General features: G+C 44.3%; 1 protein-coding gene across 1 annotated transcript in view; it reads right to left on the reverse strand.

The window, feature by feature from the left end:
- LOC134457585 (neural cell adhesion molecule L1.1-like) overlaps positions 1-22,500 on the reverse strand; it is a 78,834-nt gene that overhangs the window by 10,227 nt on the left and 46,107 nt on the right. The window contains exons 3-21 of the mRNA XM_063209590.1: positions 19,846-20,246; positions 18,424-18,438; positions 15,979-16,047; positions 15,407-15,512; positions 13,525-13,691; positions 11,524-11,646; positions 10,970-11,134; positions 8,511-8,622; positions 7,609-7,790; positions 6,955-7,086; positions 6,504-6,644; positions 5,588-5,699; positions 4,029-4,189; positions 3,424-3,586; positions 2,887-3,014; positions 2,464-2,565; positions 1,766-1,963; positions 1,051-1,121; positions 528-759 (exon numbers count right to left, since the gene is read on the reverse strand). Coding sequence (XP_063065660.1) covers positions 528-759; positions 1,051-1,121; positions 1,766-1,963; positions 2,464-2,565; positions 2,887-3,014; positions 3,424-3,586; positions 4,029-4,189; positions 5,588-5,699; positions 6,504-6,644; positions 6,955-7,086; positions 7,609-7,790; positions 8,511-8,622; positions 10,970-11,134; positions 11,524-11,646; positions 13,525-13,691; positions 15,407-15,512; positions 15,979-16,047; positions 18,424-18,438; positions 19,846-19,984 — 2,518 coding nt within the window. The 5' untranslated portion in view covers positions 19,985-20,246. The remainder of the gene's footprint in view (positions 1-527; positions 760-1,050; positions 1,122-1,765; positions 1,964-2,463; positions 2,566-2,886; positions 3,015-3,423; positions 3,587-4,028; positions 4,190-5,587; positions 5,700-6,503; positions 6,645-6,954; positions 7,087-7,608; positions 7,791-8,510; positions 8,623-10,969; positions 11,135-11,523; positions 11,647-13,524; positions 13,692-15,406; positions 15,513-15,978; positions 16,048-18,423; positions 18,439-19,845; positions 20,247-22,500) is intronic.

The raw sequence follows: 22,500 nt of genomic DNA on the forward strand, positions 1-22,500 counted from the left end.
TGATAAGAGGACCACAGTGAAACCATCTTCAGCGCTATTAAATGCTAAGGACTAAGATTTGCACTGATGGCTGTGCAATAAGTTAAAGATTCTGCAAGGAACGGGACACCTCAGTCCGAGTTGTCTTCTAAGTAGTAAGATTTGTGTTGAAAACAAGATCACAACGCAACTGCCAACAGCATTGTTCGATTTCGACCTAAGCCTTACACTGTATGTCAGGCAGACTGAGCCTGGACTGAAGCAAAGCTGCCTCAAGGGAAATGACACCACACTGGACATGGCATTATATTTCAATATCTCGCAAAAGCTCAATTGTAAAGTCATTTTCTCATTTTCAAACAGGCTGGTAAATGAAGAATAGTCCCCCAAAAATTGTTTTGGCTCGGCTGACAGCAGGGGAAATTTAATTGTTTTCTCCATGGAGGCGGGGCATCAGCAAAACGTGAGGCCACAAGCCCAAGTGGAGGACGCAAGGTTGCATATTGGAATGCACAGAGTGTCTTTGACCAGAGAGTTTGTTTCCTCACCGTCTTCTCCAGAGTGTCCGATGATGGCCGGAGAGTCTGGGCCATCGCCGATGCTGTTGACGGCCTTCAACTTGATCTCGAACGGCCTGAACGTGTCCGTGCCGTTGACCACGAAGCGGTTGCCGCTCACGAGCTGACTGTCCCAACCGTGGCCATGGCCATGCCCTTGACCTGGCCTCCAGGACACTTGGTACTTGAAGTCAGGCCCATAGTGATCCCGCTTGTCCATTTCCTGAGAAGGATTTGATTGAGGAAAATGAGCATTAGCTTTCAGTAAGAATACATATTGAATGGACAAAAGTCAACAAGTAGGCAAGTCTGTCTGATGAACTACAGTAAACTATTTTATACAAAAACATTATTATTATCATTATTATATAGCCTATTGTTGCAAGCTACAGTAAAAAGTTCAACTTTATTTATGCCATAGCACATCACACAATGTGGTTATAAATTTGCTAGCTATGCCAGCCCTTACTCCACTTTTTGCCTTTTAGTGTCTTTACTTATGGTGATGACATACCTGCCAAGCGATCACTAAATGGTCTGGCTGGGTGGACTCACTCCGGATACCTTTTGGGAAGTGTTCGGGAACTGTACAGACACAAAAAAATATCACAATTTAAGAATATTTACTACCGGTACATATTCACTTCACACTTCCACAACATCAAAATTGATCCAGTTGGTATGTCAGGTGAGGGAGCTGGGACTATTAAATTAACCCATTTAAGTCTGAGGCACCTGCAAAAAACGCCTGCTATATGCCTAAGCCCTTTTCGGGAAAAGGTGCCCTCAGCCTAGAAAACCCTACATATCTCAGCCTCCGAAGCACATAAAAATATGAAATAAGTTGCATTTAAAAGCTAAGACCCTCACCTTTTCATTCAGCTCTAACGTAACTACATTTTTAATTAAAATAAACTCAAATCTCATGAGCCTGAATGCAGCATCCATGCTCCTCCAGGCGCCTGGGTTAATGCTGTGTATACGCAGCATCCAGCATCAATGGGTTAATGTTCCTGATAGGTCAGTCCAATTGTGGACGTGGATGGTCAAATTTGTCAATAATGACCAGGTTAAGAATGCTTGTTAAATTCAGTCAAATGCTCCCTTGTGTGAGTGTTTCTCTTCATGGTTCTATTGCATCATAGTATAGGCCTATATATATATATTTTTTCTGCATATGCTTAAATACAGACACATTTTCAGGCATGAGGTGTGTTCATGGTTCTCACTGGCAGGTGGTGTTTGATGGGCCGGGGTGGCTTGGCTCGCGTGGCTCCGGCCGATGTCGTTCTCAGCGATGACCCGGAAGCGGTACGCGCCGTAGGGTCTCAGCTGAAACTCCACCTGAGTGATGTCAGCATCCACATGCTTCACCTCCTCCCATATGGGACCCTCTCCATGCGCCTCCTCCATCTCAATGTAGTACGCTGTAGTACACACACACACACACACACGCAAGCGCACACACGCAAGCACACACACGCAAACACACACACGCAAACGCACACGCAAACACGCACACGCACACGCACACACGCAAACGCGCACGCACGCACTCACACACGCACACACACGGACAGGCACACACACACGCACAAGCACAAGCACATACACACACACACGGAACATGTAAACATATACCTCATGTCAAATGTGGTAATCAGCAGACCCAATTTCTTTTTGATTCCAGTTGAGTTAGTCAATTCAATTTCAATTTCACTTTATTACGGTGTGGTTTCGCCATAGCCATGGTCTCAGAGCACTTTGCAAATTCAGTTTTTTTTAAATGAATACATCAAATATGCATAAAAGGTGAAAATTAAAAAAAACATAATTACATTGAAAATGGATTTAACTAATGTACTATACATTTGTATATACTGACATTTCAAAGGTATCGACACAACAACATGAACAACACACCCACCTGTCAGGGGACTGTTGTTGTCCCGGCCTGCTACCCAACTGAGGGAGACACTTCGCTCAGTCTGGGCGGAGATGGTCAAACCACCCGGAGGAAACGGCTTGTCTGTGGAAGGAGAAGGAAACAGTGAGCCTTACTAGCCTTACGACAGTGTAGCACATTTCCATTCATTCTGCACAATTCAAATTATATTTGGTTTCCTTTACTGAAGCGGCAATGTTTTTGCTTTAAAATATCAGAACAAAATACGATTTTCAAAACAAGTCCCCCCCCCTTAAAATGCAGCCAGTTCACACACTTGCTTGAACCATTCATTCCAATTCAACAGCTCCATAAAAATGCTCATTTCTCAAGATTTTTTACAGTACTCAGTGCTCTATGCAACAGTGGCAACTTATTCTACGTCAAAGTCAATGTCATTCTTACCCACTACAGTGATGGAGGCAGAAGCTTTCTCTGTGTCAAGGGCAGTCGCCACCTCACAAGTGTAGCTTCCAGCATCCTCTAAAGATACGTTTGTGATTTTAAGCGAGCCATTCGCAAATATTGTGTACCTGCAACAAGCAAGCATAAACACGAAAACACAAGTACACACACATGCACACATACACATGCACATGCGCGCACGTACATACACACATACGCAGGCACGCAGACACATACGCACGTAGACACATACGCACGCACGCACGCACGCACACACACACACACACACACACACACACACACACACACACACACACACACACACACACACACACACACACACACACACACACACACACACAGACATAAGATTAGTGATAGTAAGACTAGAATAGTTGTTTTAGTAGTACTACAGTACATACCATGGGGATTACAGACTATATACTGGTGTATACATTATTCAATAAACTAACAATAAATAATAAAAATGATTAATGATTAATTTATTCTGATCATATGCATTAAAATTGTATTTACTTGTCATCCTCTGGATGTTCGTTGATGTCATCACCATTTTTCAACCAGTGGAGCAAATCTGGTGCTTCTAGTCGCGGGTCTACCACAAAATCGCATGTCATAATTGCGTTGTCTCCCCTTCTCACCCTCAGGTTATGTGGAGGCGTCACAATTTTTGATCTATCTGCAGGAAAAAAATATACAAAGACAGAAATGTTCAATACCCTTGCGTTCCAGTCGTAGCAGAGGTAAAAAATAAATTAGCAAAGGTGTTCGCTAAGGTGTGTGTGTGTGTGTGTGTGTGTGTGTGTGTGTGTGTGTGTGTGTGTGTGTGTGTGTGTGTGTGTGTGTGTGCATTCATGTGTATGTGTATGTGTATGTGTATGTGTGTGTATGTGTGTGCGTGTGTGTGTGTATTAATGTGTGTGTGTGTGTGTGTGTGTGTGTGTGTTTATTAATGTGTATGTAATAATGTGTACTGTATGTGTGTGTATGTGTGTGCGTGTGTGTGCATGTCTCTGTGTGTGTGTGTGTGTGTGTGTGTATGTGTGTGAGTGTGTGTGTGTGTGTGAGTGTGTGTAAGTTTGTGTGTAAGTACCGTATGTGTGTGTTTGTGCGTGACTTACTCAAGATCTCCAGCTCTGCTGCGATGGAGAGGTTGGTGTTGATGACACTGCAGAGGTACAGGCCGCTGTCCTCCGCACTGACGTTGGTGATGGTCAGGGAGCCGTCTACCGTCTGGGACATCCGCGCATGAGACTGGGCCGGCTCCATGGCCTCATTCTCCCTGTTACACACAAACAAACACACACACACGTACATACACACACACACACGCACACACAGTTTATTACACTTAGTTTATGCTTAGAACACGCAGAAAACACACATATACTGTATTCGTACGTTTATACAGATGCCCTCTGATGATGATGATGACTTCTACTATTTGAAAATATAGCATCAGCAGGATACTTGCTGTACACTTGAAACACAATCTCAGTTCTGAAATTTGTGGAAAACCATCAGAAGAGCAGGTAGAGCGCTGCTAGTATCCTCACAAACAACTGGTGCTCTTGGAGGGTGCAAAGTTCAACAAAAAAGGAGGGGAAAATCCTTGATCCAGGCACTTCAGTTGATTTAAAAAGTCAAAAACAATCTTTATTATTTTGTTTTATTTTGTGGTTATACCTGTGTTTTCCTTTTCTTTGGGTTTCCCTGCGGTTAAGCAGCTTCGTGCAGCTTTTTAAGGGCTTTCTCCCTTTCAATATCAATGTCAATCAATCAATCACTGTATGTCTCTTTCACCTGCTAAGATATTGAATAAAAACGTATCATCTCATCATCTCATCTCATTTAGTGGGCTTAATTAAACATTAAAAAACACCAACGTGTATTGGCCATACAGCCTTCATCAGGGTGTGTGCGTCTGTGGAAAACCATGCTGGTGCTGGAGCCAGTCTTTGAGCAAAACATCACTGGCAACATCATCACTGGCACACAGAATTGTAGAATGATGGGTGAAGGAGAACAAAAAACTATGCTAATATGAGTTTCATAATGTGGGAACATGACAAAAACTTGCACGTCCTCCGCAATGTAACCACACCAACAGAACGTAATACCAACATGAACGCTCAAATTGCAACAAGAGAGGGAAGTGGGGTGTGGGACAAGCAGAGGAGAGGAGGACGGGGGATGGAAGGGAAGTAAAGCATCTTCTGCCATTTGTTTGTTTTTTTCCCTAAAGAATTTTTTTTGGTCTTTTTAGACTTTATTATGGACAGTAGAGTACGAGAGGTAGACAGGAAGCGAATAGAGAGAGAGACAGGGAAGGGCCGACAAAGGACCCGGGCCGGAAATTGAACCCGGGTCTTCCGCATAGAGTGCCCTATCGGTTGGCCACGGAAGGGCCGACATTTGTATTTTTAACCCATTTTGTAATAAGTCCTTTTTGGGAAAGGGTGCCCTCTGCCTATTAAATCCTAAATATCTCAGCCTCCGAAGCACATACAAACATGAAATGAGTTGCATTTAAAAGACAGGACCCTCGTTTTGCCTTAGAATGTGTTCATTCAGCTCTAACTTACCCAGATTTATAATAAAGCAGCTAAAATCTCAAGACCCTGAATGCAGCGTATGTGTGTCTCCAGGACACAATGGGTTAAAGGGAGCTTTGACCCACCAGAGCACTTTAGGCCGAGGGGATCCGAAGGCGCTGCACTCCAGGCTGGCCGTCTTGCCTGCCACCCACATGTACTTCTTATTGTCCTCCGTCAGGATCTGAGGGGGCAGCTCTGCAAATACAGGAAAACAAGGGTAAGAAAAAACTGAGCAGAAAGCAGAAAGACGTTTATTACGTCATTGCCAAAGAACACACAACAAAATCTAACTCGAATTGATGCACTGCTCTGAAAGTCAACAAATACCATTGGTTTTTTTTTTAAATATTTTTTTGTGTGCCTTTTTAGCCTTTATTTATTCGGGATGAGAAGAGATGACAGGAAGTAAGTGGGAGAGAGAGAGACCAGGTAGGGTTTGGAAACGACCTAGGCCGGGTGTTACGCCTTGATGAAGACCCAGTGTGGGTTGAAACTGGTTGGCGGTTTTACCAGTGTTACCATGCCCCAGATGAAATAAAGGCTTTTTAATTATAACTTCCTTGTCTACCTGTGGAGTTGCCTGAAGCTGGCCCTAGTGCCACCATGCTCTAAATGAAAAGACTTTAGTCTTCCTACTTCAAGATCACCTACAGTTTGGAGTCTACAGAGTTGGAGAACAAGAGCGCTCAGAAAATCCTTCTTCGACCTAGGCCGGACTTGAACCCGGGTTGCCTGCCTGTGTCTTAGCACAATGCGCCACAGCACCCCCAACAAATACCATTGTTATGAACTATCAGAATCAAATCAATATCAATCAATTATAATCAATACGTTTTACACCAAGGACAACAACATATGAAGAGCTAATTAAGTCTCTTCAGAAGATTCTCCGATATCGCAGCCTTTTCCACTAAGGCAAGCCCTCACTTGTGGGAGCAATACGACCTTCTTCAATAACGGTCCAAACATTTGAGGGGCACATCTGGTGGTGGTACTTACCAACAACGTTGATGTAGGTGTTGGAGAGGATGGTGCCGTGCTTGTTGACGGCCTCACACTGGTACACGGCCGTGTCGCTGGTCTTCACGTCCGTCAGGATGAGAGCACCTTTGGACACCTTGCGACGGGGCTCATCAAAGTCTGGAGGAGCAGCACCATATGGCATGTCACTGCCACACACACTGACATGGGGGTATTTGGATGAATGTATAAATGTGTTGATATATGTGAGTCATTTACTGTCAGTGGCTGTGTTTAAAATATCCACGGTAATACAATGTGCGCATGATAACTGCCCTTTGAAACTTGTAGGTTGATGACGCCTAGTGTGTGTGTGTGTGTGTGTGTGTGTGTGTGTGTGTGTGTGTGTGTGTGTGTGTGTGTGTGTGTGTGTGTGTGTGTGTGTGTGTGTGTGTGTGTGTGTGTGTGTGTGTGTGTGTGTGTGTGTTACCAGAGATGGGTTCTCCGTTGATGCTCCAGGTGAGTACTGGCGTAGGGATGCCCTCTACCTGGCACTCCAGACGCACCGTCTCCCCAGGGGTGTAGAGCAGACTACGGGGCTTCTTGGTGAAGTATGGAGCCGCTACAGAGACAAAGACATAAAGAGAAGAGAAGAGAAGAGAAGAGAAGAGAAGAGAAGAGGAGAGAAGAGAAGAGAAGAGAAGAGAAGAGAAGAGAAGAGAAGAGAAGAGAAGAGAAGAGAAGAGAAGAGAAGAGAAGAGAAGAGAAGAGAATGACAGGAAGAAGGTGACTACCCTTTTAGGACTGTTCTAAAAATGTCAGCTTTTCAAGAACAGCACAATCATTTTTCTGTGAGAGAAAATATATATTTTTTTGTCCATCAGAACAGTATCGTGTTTTATGTTATGTAACACAACCTAGAGTGAGTAGACTTTGGGTTGCAACAACACCCAAAATATTGTCTAAGTTGCTGTTTACTGTTTATTTCCATCTGGGCCATTGAAGGATTTACTACAGTGTACTTTACAGCTACCATTATAAGAAATGAGGTCTCTCTTACTGTAATATTAATGAAACCATTACACTATTCATATAATGTAGTAAAAGATGATTCGCTTTAGAGTCCATCATTGTGTTACTGTACCTTCCACCTTGAGGGTGTATGTGTGCGTGGCGACTCCGGCCGTGTTGTTGGCAATGCACTCGTACTCTCCATCATCGCTCTCCGCGATGCCACTGAAGGACAGCCATCTGCCGTGGTTCATGGTCCTGTGGGGGAGCTCCTGGTTACTGTCCTTACGCTTCCACGTGACCGTCGGTGTGGGCCTGCGGGGGTGGAAGGAGAAGAGAAGAGAAGAGAAGAGAAGAGGAGAGGAGAGGAGAGGAGAGAAGAGAAGAGAAGAGAAGAGAAGAGAAGAGAAGAGAAGAGAAGAGAAGAGAAGAGAAGAGAAGAGAAGAGGAGAGGAGAGGAGAGGAGAGGAGAGGAGAGGAGAGAAGAATAGAGAAGAGAAGAGAAGAGAAGAGAAGACAGAGAAGAGAAGAGAAGAGAGGAGAAGAGAAGAGAAGAGAAGAGAAGAGAAGAGGAGAGGAGAGGAGAGGAGAGGAGAGGAGAGAACAGAACAGAACAGAATAGAACAGAACAGAACAGAAAATAAATGAAAAGAAAAGAAAAGAACAATAGAAAGCAGAAAAAGAAAAAGGAAAAAAAGACAAAGATTAAGAGACAAAAAGAGGAAGAAAAAAACAAAAGAAGTGAAGAGAAGAGACAAGTAACATGTTAGTATAACTGTAGTATAAACACAGAATCCTGTATAAGACAGACAGACAGACAGACAGACAGACAGACAGACAGACAGACACACACACACACACACACACACACATACACACACACACACGCACACACACACGCACACACACACACACACACACACACACACACACACACACACACACACACACACACACACACACACACACACACACACACACACACAAACACACACACACACACACAGTGAGGGACTGCAGAGAGAGTGGACTCACAGGCCCTTGGGGATGCACTCCAGGTTGAAGTGCTGGCCCTTCAGGGCAACGTAGCTGCTGTGGGAGTTGGGGGGCCTGAGGATGTGGGGCGGGTGCCTCTGGAAGGAGTTGGCTAAACAAGGACAGACAGAACAAAAGAGCAGAAGTTAGCGTACACAGTACCAGGGCTCTAAAGCCTCTTTTCCACTGCCGGCAGGGGCGGAGCACTGGTATTGGGACGGGGGGGGCGGGAGATGTGTCAGAGGTGTTGGGCCCACGAAATATCGTAGAATGGGGCCCCTACAAGATGTTTGGCAATCGAAAGCCACTGGCAGCCCCCCCCAGTGGTGAGGCCGGGGGTTCCTGGCCCCTATGCCCCCCCCGCTGCTCCACCCCTCACTGCCGGTCTTCTGGCAGGCCTACAGCCCGACAAAGCGTGACTCGGCCGCCCCTTTTTACTTTTCAAATAGGCACGACACAGTTCAATTGTAAAGCAAAAAGTGACGTCTGTGTCGCGCTACGTCGAGCTGTAGGCCTACCAGAAAACCGGCAGTGAGTTTTCATCACCAGCCAAAAAGGCTAGCAGATGTTGATCTTTAGAGCCAAACACACACATTTTTGCGGGTGTTCATTTAGAGCCCTGTACACAAAGTACATATGGGAAACTGGACAAACATAGGCTGCTAGGGGTTACATTGGGCCACAGCTGCCTGAGCCTGAGCCTTGGTATATACATTCATGAGTATTACAGCTCCTATGGCATTACACAGAGTGACTGTAGTAACACATTATGGCTTATTCGTTACCATTCTGGTAACAGCAAAGGTATAACACATACTTTTATAGAACATACTGCTTCTATGTACACAGTTTACAAAGATCAGCTGCAACCAAGATGTATGATGAGGGGCAGGCTCCACTTGGGAGCATCAGGCATTAGGAAGGATTGCCACTGCATTTCCACACTAATGCACAGATAATGCTGCAAACTAGTCACTTTAGACACACTTACGCGTGCCACACACTTCCCATGCCTGTCCTTAATTACATTTGGCAGTTTTGGCCATCTGCCAGCCAGGGGGAATCTGAGACATCTAATCTACCCACCAAAAAACTGAATTCAGCTAAAAATCACTGCTTATTTGGTTACATGGTTTTGTAGTAGTTCAAAGTCAAAGGTCTCAGCAATGTCATATGACACTCTTAAAAGTGCAACTACTCTAGTGAGCAACTTAACACACACACAAACACACCACTGCTAACTGTCGTCAATATAGTACAGTTTTTCTCGATTGACTACACACAATTTTCGGAATCGGTCTTCGAATTCTCAAAACTCTACACACAAATCTCCAAACCTCACACACAACGGGCCAAACTCTTCACTACCTCTGAAAAATGCACGTCTTGTCTCAAAACAATGTACTCTCTTCTAAAAACCTCATTTTGTCGTCAAATGACACACACAGACAGTCACTACAATACACATTTGCAGACCCATTAAAACACTGTTGGGCACAGGGTAAAACTAATTTCTCCCAGTAACTTGGGCTTTTTTTGTTCTGGATTGCATGGATACTGTGACATAAGTTGGAAAAACTTCATTCCCACAACACACAAACAAAAACAACACAAAGATAAACCCCACTGCCTATTTGGCAGTACAAAAAAACCATTACATTACTGTATAGCCTATTGCTATGAAAAAAAACCCCTCTATACTCAACTTGAAACACAGTAGAAACTTATTTTCTTCAGTGTTCTACTTACTAAAGAGGGTATTTTTCTGTAGTAAAATACTGAAATATTGTTTTTAGACTCGGAGTACACAGACGTGTATATATTTTACATATTTTTTAAAATATTTAAAAATTGCACTAATGTATTGTAAAATATTGGGTAACCACATGAAAGTTATGTCTTGTATAACATATTTTTGAGTTCAAAAACTAAACAAATGGGTTTTCTCCTTGCATCCACTCATTTTTCATCAATATGACATGCAATGTGTGTCCTTATGGGGTGATGATTTCAGATTGTAAACCGGTATGAAGAGAGTTTGCCCATGTGATGAGGAAGTGAACATAGTTGCAGTTGATTGTAGTGTTGTGAATGACAGTGTGTTCCATGAGAAACCCAGTGTTTTTCTTTATGGAAATTGAGTGTAATCCAGAGAATTGTGTGTAATGGTGTGAAAAGAGTGTGTTTTAAAACTGGAATTTGAGTGTTAAGTAGGAATTGTGTTTAGTGTTCAGTGACATTAGTTAGGGGAGTTGGGAAATGGGTGAGATGTTCCGAGAATTGTGTGTGAAGTACCAGAACTTGTGTGGAGGCAATCGAGAAAAACTGTAATAGCAAGCATGATCAAGTATTACCATGTTGGTTGACGTTTTGTGATACAAAATGACTAAATGTAACACAGTCTCAATAAACATGTATGTCCCTAAGGCTGACGGGGGATGGCATCTGAGGACTCTTACTAGGGGTGACGGTGAGAGTGATGGCCTCCTGGATGATCATGTTCCTATGGTAACGGATGTGGCAGGTGTAGTCGTTCCGAGAGTCACTGGGGATCAGGTTGGCAAAGTACAGGTAGCCATCCAGACCAGGGGTGACACGCTCACTGGTGTGGACACGCTGGATGTCTGAGGAGAGAGAGAGAGAGAGAGAGAGAGAGAGAGAGAGAGACAGAGAGACAGAGACAGAGACAGAGACAGAGACAGAGATGGAAGGGCATTATAAGAACCATGGCCAAGACCCTGTGTGTGTCTTATCTTCTTTGTGTTTGTGCATACTTGCATCCAAATATGCATGTGTATGCGTGCGAGTGTGTGCATGGGCATGCGTGTGTGTGTGTGTGTGTGTGTGTGTGTGTGTGTGTGTGTGTGTGTGTGTGTGTGTGTGTGTGTGTGTGTGTGTGTGTGTGTGTGTGTGTGTGTGTGCGAGTGAGCGTATGTGTGTGTGTGTGAGTGAGCGTGTGTGTGTGTGTGTATGCGCACATACTATGTGTGACTCAGGGTGTACTGTACAGTACCTGCGTCGGTCCAGTAGATCTTGTGAGGAGGTGCGTCGGGGGGAGGGTCGCAGGGCATGGTCAGGCTCTCTCCCTCCTCCTTACGGAACCGCTCAGGCGTGTGCTTCATCACAGCTGGGACGACTGAAGCACAACAGGAGAAATGCAAATAGTTATTCACGTTTCATTACATTCAGCCACGAAGCCGTCTGTCATAAAACCCAAAATATTCAAAATGCTGTTTCCCCCCCTCTAGACACAATATGCAAAAAGAAAACAAAACCGATTTGTGAGTCTGCTTTTAACAGGCATATTCTGGCCATGTTATATCAGTATCACTACACTCTTTCCCGAATTTCCGGTGACTTATCTAGACCCATTTTTGATTTCAAGGTATATTTTTTTGTGATAAATGAAAGAAAAATGTCTGCACACTTGTTTTCTTTAATTTGACAAGCTTTTTGTCGATGGACCTTCCTCAGGACTCAGGTAAAGTACACAAAAACATGAAAGTGTGCAGACATTTTTTCTTTCATTTATCACAGCTCTTGTTTGTGTATCGCACCTTTTGATCGAGAGTGTGGTGTAATCCCGTTAAATGCAATGTATTTTTTTTAACATATAGCAACTTTAACAGCTTAGCAAGAGAGCTGGTGTCTTCAGTCCATGTAACAGCATCTGATTTCAGTTTTTTTGTGAATGAGCGATGAGTGAGTGAGTGATCGGACTATGTATGCATTAGAGTCGCTTCTCTATGAGCACTGAATGTTACTAAGCCCCTTGCTCCTTTGTTATCCTCTCTCCTCCACACACACACACACACACACACACACACACACACACACACACGCACACGCACGCACACACACACACACACACACACACACACACACACACACACACACACACACACACACACGCGCACACAAACACCGAAAACCCAGCAGAGAGATTCTGGGAAGTGCAGTCTATTGATCCCAGAGGGGTTCTCATATTTGCCACCGTCTCAGCTGGATGACATCATGTCATCCCGTATCTAGGTGATGGTTGCCTTGGTAACAGGGAGGTGAGGCGAGGCGAGGTCAGGGAGCAACATAAACATCATCTCTGTCTGACAGGCGGTGTGAAATAGCCTGAGTCAGCTGTGTGACATACTCGCTTGAGTAGGCCAGGAGTGCGTTGCAAGATGCGACCTTGCCTCCTCCACTTGCCTCCTCCACTTGCTTCTCTCCTCGTACCAGGAAGTAATATGTCATGATGACATCACTGACAACAGCATTATATTTCAATATCTTGCAAAAGCTCAATTGTAGAGTCTTTTTCTCATTTGCAATTGGGATGGTGAATGAAAAACAGTCCCTCAAAAGTTGTTGTGGCTAGGCTGACAGCTGGGAAACTTTATCGTTTTCTCCACGGAGGAGGGGCCAGGAGGCGGGACGAGGAGACAAGCGCAAGTGGAGGAGGCAAGGTTGCATATTGCAACGCACTCCAGGTGCTATTTGATAGAGGATGGGGACGATTCTCTCTGAACAAACATGCTGTGCTGAGCTCATCGGTTCCTGCTTATTCCTATCTTTCTGGTTTAACCCCTTAGCGCAGAACTTGGTTACCTTACTGTCACCAAAATTGTAATTGCTATGTCTTAATCTGCTACTTAAGGACCTCAGTACTGTCATAGCAATGTTGTTATGATGTAGTTGGGTTTTTTCAGCAAATAGTGAATAGGCCCGCCGGTGATCCCATCTGCAGTAAGAGGCTACGTTACAGCATGCAATACACAAGAAAACATATCTGAGGTCATGGCAGAAGAAATTGTACACCTCGACAAGCAAATATATTTGAGCAATAGTTTTCTAGATCTCCTCAGTGTCTCCAGATGAATGCATACAAAACATGAATTGATAAATGAAATGCATAAATAAAAGGAATCTAGTAGCACAAAATCCATTAGGGAAAATAAACACATTTTTCTATATTGCAACTGACTCATTGTGTCTCAACTCGTAATAAAATGCAACTCACAAGCTGCGGTGATTTCAGCCACGTCGGACACCGCTGTGCCAAGCTCATTTGAGGCGTAGCAGCGATATCTTCCCTCGAAGGCGTTTAGCGTCTCAGATTTGTTAACCACCAGGTCTCCTATCTCCTCCAGGTCTCTGAACAGCATCCCGTCTTTCTCCCAGCGATAGCTGTCAGGCGGGATAGGGAAGGGGGGAAAGTAGAAATTAACAATAAATACGGTACGTTTTAAATTACTCATATTCAATAATATTTCAAAAGGAACACAGTGTTGTAGTGAGACAGACAGACAGACAGACAGACAGACAGACAGAAAAATCATTTGGGCAGTCGTGTGAGACACAAATCATTATTTTTTTCTTTTTTTTAAAAAAAAGCTAAGGGTCATTGTTGGAGCGAGACAGACAAGACAGAGAAATCATCAGGACATCATCATTTCACTTAATGATGTCATATCCTGCCTTGTCTTCATCATGCTCATTAGGAAGTGCAATTTATTCCCATGCCAACCATGCACCCAGCGACCGGGTGGAGTTGGGCTGATTTAGGAAGGAGGGCGTGGGGTGGGGTGGGCTGGGTTGGGTTGGGTTGGAGTGGGGAGCATTATAAGCTACTGTCTGGCCAGGCTCCAAGCTGTGCTCGATGGGCCAGTCAGGGGGGCAGAGTGAAGTCTGTGGGGCGCCTTTCACACTGGAGCAGAAACTGTCTTGACAGCATAAGGTCTGTCTGGAATGGAGGGTTAGAACAAAGCCCCAGTGGTAACAGTCACACCGGGAGACAGTGTGTACATGTTCAGTGGAAAGAAAACCATTTAGCAACAATTTAGCCTACGCATTTGGGTTTAGCACAGAGAATCAATCACCTCTGCCGATCGGAATTGCTAGTTAAAGCTGTCTGTGTCAGGATCCGAATGACGGAAAAGACTTTGATATCTTGTTTTGAGTGCTTTGCCCAACCTCAAGAAATCTTAATTAGACATAAATTGTTAAAAAATCTGATTGGAGTTGGAAAGCTGAACATTTAAGAGGGAGAGGCTGGTTGGCAAGCTAACTTTAGCAACCTAATCAAATGGGAGCACATTTTATACATGGAACAATAACATTCACATTTTCTTTCATTTCAGCATTAAATGTGAATATTGGAAACAATGACCTAAATAGAGATTACTTGTTCATCCCAGTAAATATCAAAAATAGGATATCTAAATGGCCTGCAGTGGATCTTCTGCAAAACTACAATGGTCTTGGAGTAATGAATAAAAAATTTTTTTTTTAAAAAGAACAGTTTTTGATAACAAAATTGGGTGGGGTTGGACAGAGGTTATGGTGAGTGTGCAAACTAAGACCAGAGTGGTCATGGGGCCAGTTGTGCAGTATCACGGCAACATTAAGGAGACGGAAAATTCCGAACTCTAATTACGTTAGGTTAATTACTCTTTTCCGTCTGACTGGTGGGCCGACTAAAAGCTTCTAGTCATAAAAACGTCAGGCAACTGTTTGAAAGCACAGCAGCCCGAGAAGCAAAGTCGAGCTCCAGACCGAGCGGCCTGACTCACATTGGTCATTATTCTCATGGTCTTAAAGCTGGCCGCACAGGGACTCAGCATTCACACAAATTAGCCTATGGAGAGACCTAGGTGCATGTGCTTTTCTAACTCTGCATGTCTTTATTTTTCATCTCTCTCTCTCTGTCTCTCTCTCTCTCTGGGGTTTGTTTTAGTGGATGTGTGGACCATGGTTGGTTCAATAAAGGGATTTTAAAAGTCACAAAAGTCTCTCTCTCTCTCTCTGTCTCTCTGTCTCTCTCTCTCTCTCTCTCTCTCTCTCTCTCTCTCTCTCTCTCTCTCTCTCTCTCTCTCTCTCTCTCCTTCTCTCTCTCCACTTACCGTGGTTCTGGATTCCCTGAGGCCTCGCACTCCAGGGTGACCGCTTCATTTTCGTGTGCTATGACTGAGAGGGGCTGTACTGTGACGGTGGGCGGCATCTTGACCACTGCACACAGTAATGCAGACAGAGAGAACAGAGCGTCAGAGAAATCATCCACCACGGGGATACTTTATGCAAAAAGCCATGCCAACAACCATAATCATACACCTACTGTAGCAATGATTAAAAAAATCAGAAGAAAGCAATATAAATTGAGAAAGCGAAGTTATGAAGACCGAGTTGAGGTTGTTAAATAGCAAGTTAGTCAGAATTACTAGACTATGCTAGTGGTATACATATGAAATTGCACAAATAGCAACACCTACAGTAGAGCATTAAGAGTTGGAAGCATGTCTCTGAGATCGCAGACCAAGCAAGAAGGGAGATTAGTTTGGCGAAAGTCGGGAAGATCAAGTTTGGTTAAAGCCTTAGTTCGAAAAGTAAAGTAGAGGTGGAAAGAGTCCCCTTTTTAATTCCAGGTAGAAGCTCATTCCAGAGATTTGGGTCAGAGGCCCAATGAAGGGCCTGTCACCTTTTTTGATGGCATCGGGCCAAGGCATATGGAGAAGCGAATAACCGCTGGACCTAACAGACCTGGGAGCTGGATGGAAATGGATAGGGTCAGTGTTAAAGGTTGGCCTCCCTCATCCATTAGGATCCTTCAAAAACAATCTGCAGAATCTTAAAACTTAAATTCTATATAACATGGACAGGAAGTCAGCGAGAGGCAGAGAGTGAAGCAATTTGGCCTGGCCGCTTTTACATCAGTCAGCTGAGGTCATTCCTCATCACTGTCAAGTTTGCAGATAGAGTCGGGAACAGGCCTATAGTTACAGGGAGCTACAATATTCCAGCCAGGGTTCACGTTAGCCGGCTGTGGCCGGACATTGGCCGTTTTGCATCATGAATGACCGGCAAAATAAAATGTGACCGGCCAAAATGTCCGACAAAAAATGACTAAAATTAATCAGTAAATAATATTAGCTCATTTTAAATACTGAATGTTACACAAAACACCAGTGATATGAAACTGAACAAAGCCGAAAATAGTTATGAATAGCCTATGTAAATGAACGTGTCATAGTCTAAACCGCACACAATAGTGTTGCTTGCGCTCTCGTCCCCCACGGCGTTCTCCCCAATCAAGTTGCTTCTCTATCACTTGAAGTACGCTGGCTGATGTCGAGGAACAATTCAGGGTTTTTTTTTTTTTTTTCAAATAATTGTATCAGGAAACACAAAGGACATTGCGATTGCAAAACCGTTTCATGGCCAGATGCGAAGTCAAGCCTGGGACCCAATGCGCAGCATCGAATCACTTTCACTTTTACCTCTACAGGGCTACAGTCGAGGGTCAAATTAAACATTTCAGATAACGATATGCTCACAAGAAGTCCCAGTAAAAGTGAACGCAGGGCTTTAACACTTTATCACTAGTGGATGTATCTCACACGCCCACATATATAGAACGTCGTACGGAACGTGTCAATTCCCTTGAGAGCGCAGGAGCACAACGCAATACAGTTCAAATTTCACTAGCGTTGTTGCCGTTACTGCACAACCATTACAGTCATCACATCGTTACCCAATTTGAGTAGGGAAATCCTCTTCGGGTTTGCTGATAAAACACAATGTTTTCAGTCGATAACTTGGCTAGATATGCCTATGCGCGCAGCACGTTGGCTGGCTGCTTTTTTTTTTCTTTCAGTTCGTTTGAGCTCTCGGGTATGTGAAAGAGAGCACGCGTTTGCTCCTCGTGCATACAAGCAGTTGGCTCTTTAACACCAACCAACTGGCCCAATGTTAGTGAAATTTAAGTTTTGCTGGTAGAAAAGGCCTATTTACTAGCCACTTTGACCCATTAGGGAGTGTGTGTTTGGCTATATGAAGGAAGGTCCGTTAGATATTCTAAATGTCCGGTATTCTGCAATGCAGCCGGCCACTTGTCCGGCCAGTAAGAATTCTAGCGTGAACACTGATTCCAGCCATCAGGTAATTGCATTAAGTAGGTCTGACTTTGCATAATTCTTCCCTGTAAGCACTTGCTGATAGATGGATATGTTTGTGTACAAAGAATGAAAATTCATATTACAGCACATACAGTACAGAATTGGAGGGCTCAAGCGACAGGCAATAAGGCCTCGTCATACACAGGTGGATTACTGCACGGGCCTACCGGGCCCAGGCCGCGGGGCCCAGGGGCCCAAGAGCCAATTGCCTGAAGCACTGTATTTCCATTCTCATAATTTGTTAAAATAGCACTTTTAACAACTGTATTTCCATTTTTCTGAGAGGGGGACCCCAAACCCATCAACATACAGTCTATAAAATGCTTAAAATTTTGTAAACTATCAATACCCATGGAAGGGGGCCTTAACCTGTTGTCTGGCCCAGGGGCCCAAGGAGTCATAGTCCGCCCCTGCTCGTCATTTGGATGAACACAAAATGACAGCTTCATATTTATACTCCCCCATCCAGATTTTAATATCCTGAAGATGTTTCATATGGAGGTAGATACTGTAAGTGCAAAACTCCAGAGGGATATTTAAACTGTCAATATTTCACTGAAATACAGCGCTGCACCTCCTGATGATGGTACTAAGTGGAAGCACATAGAGAAAGAGAACTCGTGCCAGTATAGATCCCTGAGGTACCCCAGAAGTAATATGACGAGAGTATAACAGAAAAACAGACCTATTTAATTTGAGGACATTTCAGCATTGTGCTCTTCCTTGTAATTCCAAACCAATATTGAGTTATGCCATAAAGATGATTTACGATCTATTACGGCCAAATAAAAATCTATGTTTTTCTAGATCCAGTAACATATCAGTAAGCTTCCGCAACACTGTGGAAAATAGTGATCAACACCTGTCAAACCTCTGTCAAAACTAAATAAGTCTTAAGTTGAAATGATGACTTTTGGACATTGAATCAAAGTCTTTTAGACATATATAAATCAGAAAAAAATACTTACAATCTTTCCTTTTGTCTGTTGGCATGAAACGATATAAAAGGGGAAGAAAAGGAGAAGAAAAGGAGAATAAGCTTAAAGATAGCACATTAAGAACCATGTAGGCCATAAAGTACGGGTGTAATCAATGTGATAGAAAAAAAATGTGTCCAAGGTCAAGGACAATTGTAATTCACTTTGTAAAATGTTCGTTTTGTGTGTGTGTGTGTGTGTGTCTGTGTGGTCCATTTTATATGTAAATTGTGTGTGTGTATGTGTGTGTGTGTGTGTGTGTGTGTGTGTGTGTGTGTGTGTGTGTGTGTGTGTGTGTGTGTGTGTGTGTGTGTGTGTGTGTGTGTGTGTGTGTGTGTGTGTGTGTGTGTGTGTGTGTCTGACTCTCAATGATAAATCCTTCAAATTTGGCACAAATAAATTCCAAATTGACTTTATCGGGGGCCTTATCGGAACCCTGAGTGTCCAAGGTGTTGGTTATTGATCGCTTCTGCTTCCTGTCAATCAGAGAGAGGGAGGGGTCACATTTAAGGGTCATAGGCCATGCTTCAAGGGCTCTCCTCTAAGCTGTCGCACCAGTGACCCCCTCCTCAACCCTGACCCTTCCCCCTGCTGAGCTAGGCGATCAGTCAGACGCGTGGCAAAGGGGCTAATGTGCTGACGCGTCTCCATGCCTGGTTACATGAATGCCTAACGCACATCCTGGGATTCTGTCAATTGTTTACCATTGACAGCAGTTCAGAGGCATGTTTAGGCATATTCGTGGAAGATTTTTGTATTTCGCCTCAGGCTATATTTTTTCACTTCCTTACAGAATGCACGAGGAGAAAAGGTACGTGCTCAGCATTTTTGCAGTAAATACAAATCCACTGACGATGTTTACTGTTATGTGTGATGAAAATCGTGTAAGTAGCCAGTTGCCCACAACATGAACATACAGGTACTTTTACTTAAAAGAGACAAGCTAAATGTTTCCTTTATTTTAGCTGCTGTAAAGCAATACCTTGTGGTGTGGAATGCTGTACCACTTACAGCACATTATGCCAAAGCATACCTGACATGAATCAACCATATAGAGGCCATACAATGTATACATAATCGGATCCACTCTATGCTACAAAGTCCATTGTATCTGGGCGCTGGCTTCATTCAGTGTTAATTAAATGTTGTAATGGTGCTGGCCCAAATGACAGACTCAACTAACAAGAAAAGGAGGCGCACTTTGCATCAACACAACGTTTTTGGGGCACTGAAGAAGGCACACACAACGAAACTGTCTGTGCAATGGTAAATACATCAAAGTTGATAAGAGGTGCACCCTTTTTTGTTAGCCTATATTGCATATGCTACAGCATCATACAGCAAAGGCTACTATCCTGCTGTGCGCTATGTGCTTTGAGAAGAGGTAGAGCTCCTCTCAGTTGATGTACTCACATTGTGGGTGGATCTCGAAGTCTCCAAGTGCGGAGCCCGTCACGATGGCGAGGAGGAGGAAGCAGAGGAGCGGGTGCTGGTGGCGGAGGGAGCCGCGGGGCCCCCTACAGCCTGGCTGCTGACACTGCGCTGGAGCCATGGTTCACTGTTCCATCAACGACCGACCACTCCTCTCACCATGCATGTACACAAGACAAGACCACACACTCGGGCACAAACACACATGCACACTCGTGCACACTTACGTGTACAGACACGCAAGCGCGCACACAGGCACACTTGTCTACCGGGCCCTTCCTCAAGGGCAAGGCGGAGTGTGTTTGTGTCGTCTCTCCCTGGTACTGTGAATGCCCTGTCTGCCGATGGTGGTGGGTCCACACCCTGTTCGGAGCCTTTGGTATCTGTGGAGAAGAGGAGAGAGGAGAGCAAAGAGCAGAACAGAGAGCGGTAAATTATCGGGCGTCATTAAGGACCTCCTTAAACAAAGACACAATAATGCTTCATTACCATACAGGCCGAACCTTTCCGCTCTCATTTACATTTACAACACGCTTCATTTGCAAGATACTACATGACAGTGACTAAGTGAACAGTTTCATTTTGTTGAAGTTTAAAACAATGGACGCTCAGTCGTTTGAGTCAAGCCCAATTCACTTTCATCATGGCAGTTGGGTTTTTTATTTCATTTTATAGCATAGTTTTATATTTTAGGTCACTGGCACACTCATCTTAAAATAGAGGGGAAAGATTGATAGAAATAAGAAGATGTGACATGAGAGGAGCTGTAAGAGTTGTAGAGATGAGGAGGGGAAGAAAGAAGAAGAAGAAAAAGGATAGGAGAATGTAAGGAGAGAGAGAGAGAAGAGAAGGAGGTCAGGAGGGGAAGAAAATCAAAGAGTTCAAACAAAGGCAGAGGAGAAAAATAAAATATTGAGGAGGTTAGAACATACAATACGGAGTAGGGGGGCTTGAGACAAAAAAGGGGAAGTGGATGAAAGAGAAAGAGAGAGAGAGAGAGAGAGAGAGAGAGAGAGAGAGAGAGAGAGAGAGAGAGAGAGAGAGAGAGAGAGAAAGTGAGAGAGAGAAAGAGAAAGAGAGAGAGAAAAAAGACCAGACAGACAGACTGAAACTTCAGACAGATGTGCCCCAGACAGCGGGAGAGACAGGAAGATGGATGAGAGGAAACAGGAGAAGAAGAGGAAGATGAAAATGAAGAAAGAAAGAAAGAAAGAAAGAAAGAAAGAAAGAAAGAAAGAAAGAGAAGATGTGAAAACGGGCAGATACTGTGCAATATGACATCTCAAGAAAAATTGATAGGGGCACCAGGCAATGAATGGAGGGGGCGAGAGGAGAAGAGGCAAGAAAGGGGCTGAAATTAATTGGGCTCGATTTTAGGGAGCCCCAAAAATATGTCCATGAGACTCTGTGTGCTGCCTAATGGGGCTGGGCTCAGGATTGATAGAGACAATTTGGGCGGCTATTACATCCAGACAGAGCAAATGAGTAGGGGAGTGAGGAAAGGCATACACTCTGGCTGGCAGCAGTCTCTCCACAAGACACCCAGCGCAGACACAGAGCCACAGCCACAGAGCGCCGTTAGATGCACATACAGTAGTACATCGGGTCAAACAAAATATTGTCAGAATTCAGTTTTAAAAAAGTTCCATAATATTCCGTTTGCATGTGTGGAACAGTGTACTGCAAATCATATTATTGCTGGAACACAGCCACATTCTACTGTAAATGAATAAAGACTTGTGTATTTTTGTGTGCAAACCTAATTCGCCTCCATTCAGTTTCAAATTTGAACATTGCTTGCATGTAACTGTGCTCACTGACACACACATACACATTTCTTTAGCCTGGTCTTTTCATGCCATTGTAATATGAATTGAGCGGAAGTTTCCAGATGACAAGACCAGACTAACAATACATAGGTTATATACCCATACACGCAAGGTTACTCTGACACACCCACCCACCCACACGAGTACAGACACACAGAGACACAGAAAGACAAACATGCACACTCACACACGCACACACGCACACACACACACACACACGCGCACACACGCACACGCGCACACACGCGCGCACACACACGCGCACACACACACACACACACACACACACACACACACACACACACACACACACACACACACACACACACACACACACACGCACCCACACACACGCACACGCACACACGGTCGGTCATGCTCTGGCAGCAAGAGATGGATGGGTTCTCAGATTGCATTAGAGCGCAGGAACAGCAGATAAGGCCAATACTCAGATGAATGCAGCGAGGAGCATAATCTGATCAACCTGGAGAGAGCACGCTCGCCTCGCCCTGCGCTGTGCCAAGGATCTTAGCAGCACTTAAAAATCACCCCGGACACCATAAGCTAATCTAGCTAATGAATATGGCCATGGTCAGGTGGTATGCATGTGAGGGAGAGTGTGTGTGTGTGTGTGTGTGTGTGTGTGTGTGTGTGTGTGCGTGCGTGCGTGCGTGTGTGCGTGCGTGCGTGCGTGTGTGCGCATGCGCATGCTTGAATATGTGCTTCTTTGTTAGTTTGAAGGAGAAAAAGACAGGCAGAGATAAGGTAGATACTAGATCAGGCGCGGAGTGGCCGTCGGGAGATCGGG

The sequence above is a fragment of the Engraulis encrasicolus genome, chromosome 10 (assembly GCF_034702125.1).
Source record: "Engraulis encrasicolus isolate BLACKSEA-1 chromosome 10, IST_EnEncr_1.0, whole genome shotgun sequence".
NCBI lineage: Eukaryota > Metazoa > Chordata > Actinopteri > Clupeiformes > Engraulidae > Engraulis > Engraulis encrasicolus.